The sequence below is a fragment of the Peromyscus leucopus genome, chromosome 5 (genome assembly GCF_004664715.2).
Source record: "Peromyscus leucopus breed LL Stock chromosome 5, UCI_PerLeu_2.1, whole genome shotgun sequence".
In the NCBI taxonomy this organism is placed as follows: domain Eukaryota; kingdom Metazoa; phylum Chordata; class Mammalia; order Rodentia; family Cricetidae; genus Peromyscus; species Peromyscus leucopus.
This window is the reverse complement of record NC_051067.1, coordinates 41,025,102-41,028,559: the sequence shown is the minus strand read 5'-3', so window position 1 is coordinate 41,028,559 and position 3,458 is coordinate 41,025,102. Positions and strand designations below refer to the sequence as shown.

General features: G+C 40.6%; 1 protein-coding gene across 1 annotated transcript; it reads right to left on the bottom strand.

The window, feature by feature from the left end:
- Positions 1-1,467: 1,467 nt before the first annotated feature.
- On the bottom strand, positions 1,468-2,501 carry LOC114701606 (olfactory receptor 1F12). Its single transcript, XM_028881735.2, has one exon. It carries the CDS (start codon positions 2,455-2,457, stop codon positions 1,501-1,503), a length of 957 nt encoding a protein of 318 aa, XP_028737568.1. The 5' UTR covers positions 2,458-2,501; the 3' UTR covers positions 1,468-1,500.
- Positions 2,502-3,458: the final 957 nt, after the last annotated feature.

Sequence of the window (3,458 nt, the reverse complement as noted above, 5' to 3'; positions counted from 1 at the left end):
AACTAGATATTAAAAATATTCTTGCTAGTGGGATGTGGTGTGCATGTCTTTGATCTCAGCACTCAGGAGACAGAAGTAGGCAGACCTCTGTGAGTTTGAGGCCAGCATGGTCTACATAGTGAAACTCAGGCCTATGTAGCTCCCTTACTGTGATATAACTGTTCATGTCTTTTGTTCATTTTTCTATTGGTCTCTTTAAACTTTTCACAATGAGTTGTATCAATATCTTTCATTAATTCATTTGACATAGGGTCTCATGGAGCCCAGGTTGTCCATAAACTCATTCTGTACCTCAGGCTTGCTTTAAACTCCTGATGCTTCTACCTCAGCCTCTCTAGTACTGAGATTACAGACATGAGTCACCATATATATATAGACCATGTTGGTCTTGACTTCACAGAGATCCTCCTGTCTTTGTCTCCTAAGTGTTGTGCTACATGAGACCCTGGTCCAAGTCCTGCATTTTTATACAAGAGAATGAAACAATTATAGAAAATGTATGCAACATCATCCAAAAATGTAAATATTAACACCCTAATGACTATCCAGTCGCCATTTTTACCAGTTTCTTAGGTGGACTTTCACTTATACAGGTTAATTTATCCAACATCTTTACTTTTAAATGCCATGCTCCTATCTACACATCTTCCCTACATGCTTAGACTATTCTCATCATTCTCATGTAAAGTTGACCACCATGAGTTATACATTACAGATACTACTTTTTTTTGTTTTATACATTTCAAACACTTTCTGCCAATGAATAATACTTCTTTTTTGCCTTCTTGATGATCCAGATTAAGTGCTATCTGTCTCTTGCAACTTCACCTGATTTCTTTGGCCTCACCAATAATCTCTTCACCCTTTGGCCTCATATTATCCTTCCAGTATGAGCCTTTCATAACAGTATCTTTATTTTTAATGCATGACAATTTGGTTACATACTTCTGTCAGTTATAAAAGGCATGTAGTCCTGGGGAAATTAGCCATTCTGTACTTCCTGTGGAATATCCCCTATTAATTTGGACTGTAAGTTTTCTTCCTTCCTTCCTTCCTTCCTTCCTTCCTTCCTTCCTTCCTTCCTTCCTTCCTTTCTTTCAACAAGATCTCATTATATAGCCTGACCTAGAACTTGATATATAGACCAGGCTGGCTTCAAACTCTTAACGGTCCTTCTGCCTTTGTCTCCTGAGTTCTGGGATTACAGGTGTGCACCACCACACCTGGTAATTTGGGCTGTCTTAATGACACTCTAATGTCGGTTTCATATTTTATTGTGATTTTTCAGGGATTTAAGATCTAAATATTTGTCTAGAGCAATAAAATATTATGACACTCAAATAGATACAATCTGTGGTTATGTCAGTTTTAGAATATGTAACAAATTGTGGTCGATGACAAGCTTCATTAAGTATTTAATGATAGCTTTTAAACTGACAATGAAAATAATGGTGTCAGCATGCTTTCCTGCCTGGTGAACTCCTCTCAGAGCAGTGTAAATCACCGGGAAAGCATCCTGCTCTGGCCAAGAGTCTTTTTAAAAGTCCCCTTTAGCTCATTGTTCCTTAAGCTGTAAATGAAGGGATTCAACACAGGGGCTACAACCATGAAGATGACTGATGCAGCCGAGTCTTTTTCAGTCGAGTGGTTGGATGAAGGGCTCATATAGATTCCTGCGATGGCGCCATAGAAAAGAATAACCAAGGCAAGGTGAGAGCCACAGGTTGAGAATGCCTTGAGTTTTCCTTGAATAGAAGTTATTTTCATCACAGCAGAGACAATGCGACCATAGGATGCTAAGATACACACTGACGGTACCACAAAGATCAGTCCCACCACAAGCAGAACCATCAGTTGGTTGAGACTGGTGTCAGAACAGGAGAGAGGGAGGAGAGAGTTGATGTCACAGAAGAAATGGTGGATGATGTTTTCAGAGCAGAAATGCAGTTGGGCCATCATGAGGGTATGTAAGAGAGGATTCAAAGTGGCAATGACCCAAGAAAAAGCCACCAGAGAGGTACAGACACGTGGGGTCATCATGGTGGAATAGTGCAAAGGATGGCAGATGGCCACATAACGGTCATATGCCATCACAGTGAGAAGGAAATTGTCCATGTTGGCAAACATCATACAGAAATACATCTGAGCCAGGCATCCAGGGTAGGAGATGGACTGAGACTTGGTTTGGATGTTCAGCAGCATCTTGGGCACTGTAGCTGAAGGAAGGCAGAGGTCTACCAAGGACAAATTGGCAAGGAAGAAATACATGGGTGTGTGTAGATGATTGTTTGAGGCAATGGCGAGCAAGATGAGTAGGTTTCCAAATAGCCCTGTTAAATAGAGACACAAGAAGAGTGCAAAGAGGAGCCCTTGCTTCCCTGGCCAACTTGAGAAGCCCAGGAGGAGAAACTCGGAGACGCCGGTTTGGTTTCCTGTTTCCATTGGATGTACCTGCATGAAGAACTGTAGAGAGAAAGTTTCGTTTGGCAAAACACGGCTTCTCCTGGTATTTTTTTTTTCTTTAAATATCTACCCAGTCTTAGTCCCATTTACCAAATGGTCTTCTTTTCGGCCAACCTGTCTCTTCTCTGACGCCCTCTGCCACACTTCCATGAACCCCGAGTGTGCCTCTCCACCTCATCTGTGGTCTTTATGCCTGTTTTCTTTTGCTTTAAGCTCACATCATCAGAGAGCTCTATGGGGCCTTCATCTCTCTCTGTTCAGTAGGCAGAGACTGTTTTACTGCTAATATTTTTTATTAGCATGTATTAATTGTACAAAGTAAGTTGATTCATTATGACATTTCTGCTCATACCTGATTTGGTTATATTCACTGCACTGCCCTATTTTACTTCTCTTCCCTCCTCCCCCTGTAATATCAAATTGTACCCCTTTACTTCTTACAACCATTTCTTGTCTTAGACTTCTCTTGTATGTTGAGCACCGTGTGTGGCTGCCTGACTGTCTGCTGTGTTGACACAGGATTAATGGCTCCTTGCCAAACACTGAAATTCCAGTGAGATTCTCTTCCCCAGATAATTGTCCACCATCATGAAAAACAGCCAGATATCTATCATTTAGAATATGTAAGATGGGGTTTAAAGTAGCTCATTTCCTAAGATTCAAAACAAAAATAAATTCATTTTCTCAACCAATGTATGAAGTTAAGCCTCCAAAGACAGTTTGCTTGAACTACACACATAAAAAGTTCAAATAAATCTAAAAGCATATAACACATGTGGCTGAACAATGGGTAGAGATAAAGCTAGAGGAGAGCATGGGGTAAAGATTTACTTTACATGTTTTTGTGATATTTTAACTATGACTTCAAACAGGGCACATGTACACCCAGTATCATCATAGTATTCCTTCAGCTACTGTGTTTCCTGGAGTTGTAGAAAACAGCACAGTAACATGGGGGTTCTTCACCGGAGACAATTGTGTTAAGGAGGCATTTG

Bases quoted from the DNA above. Each gene is read 5' to 3' on its own strand.
- LOC114701606 (XM_028881735.2), bottom strand. From the start codon at position 2,457: ATGCAGGTACATCCAATGGAAACAGGAAACCAAACCGGCGTCTCCGAG.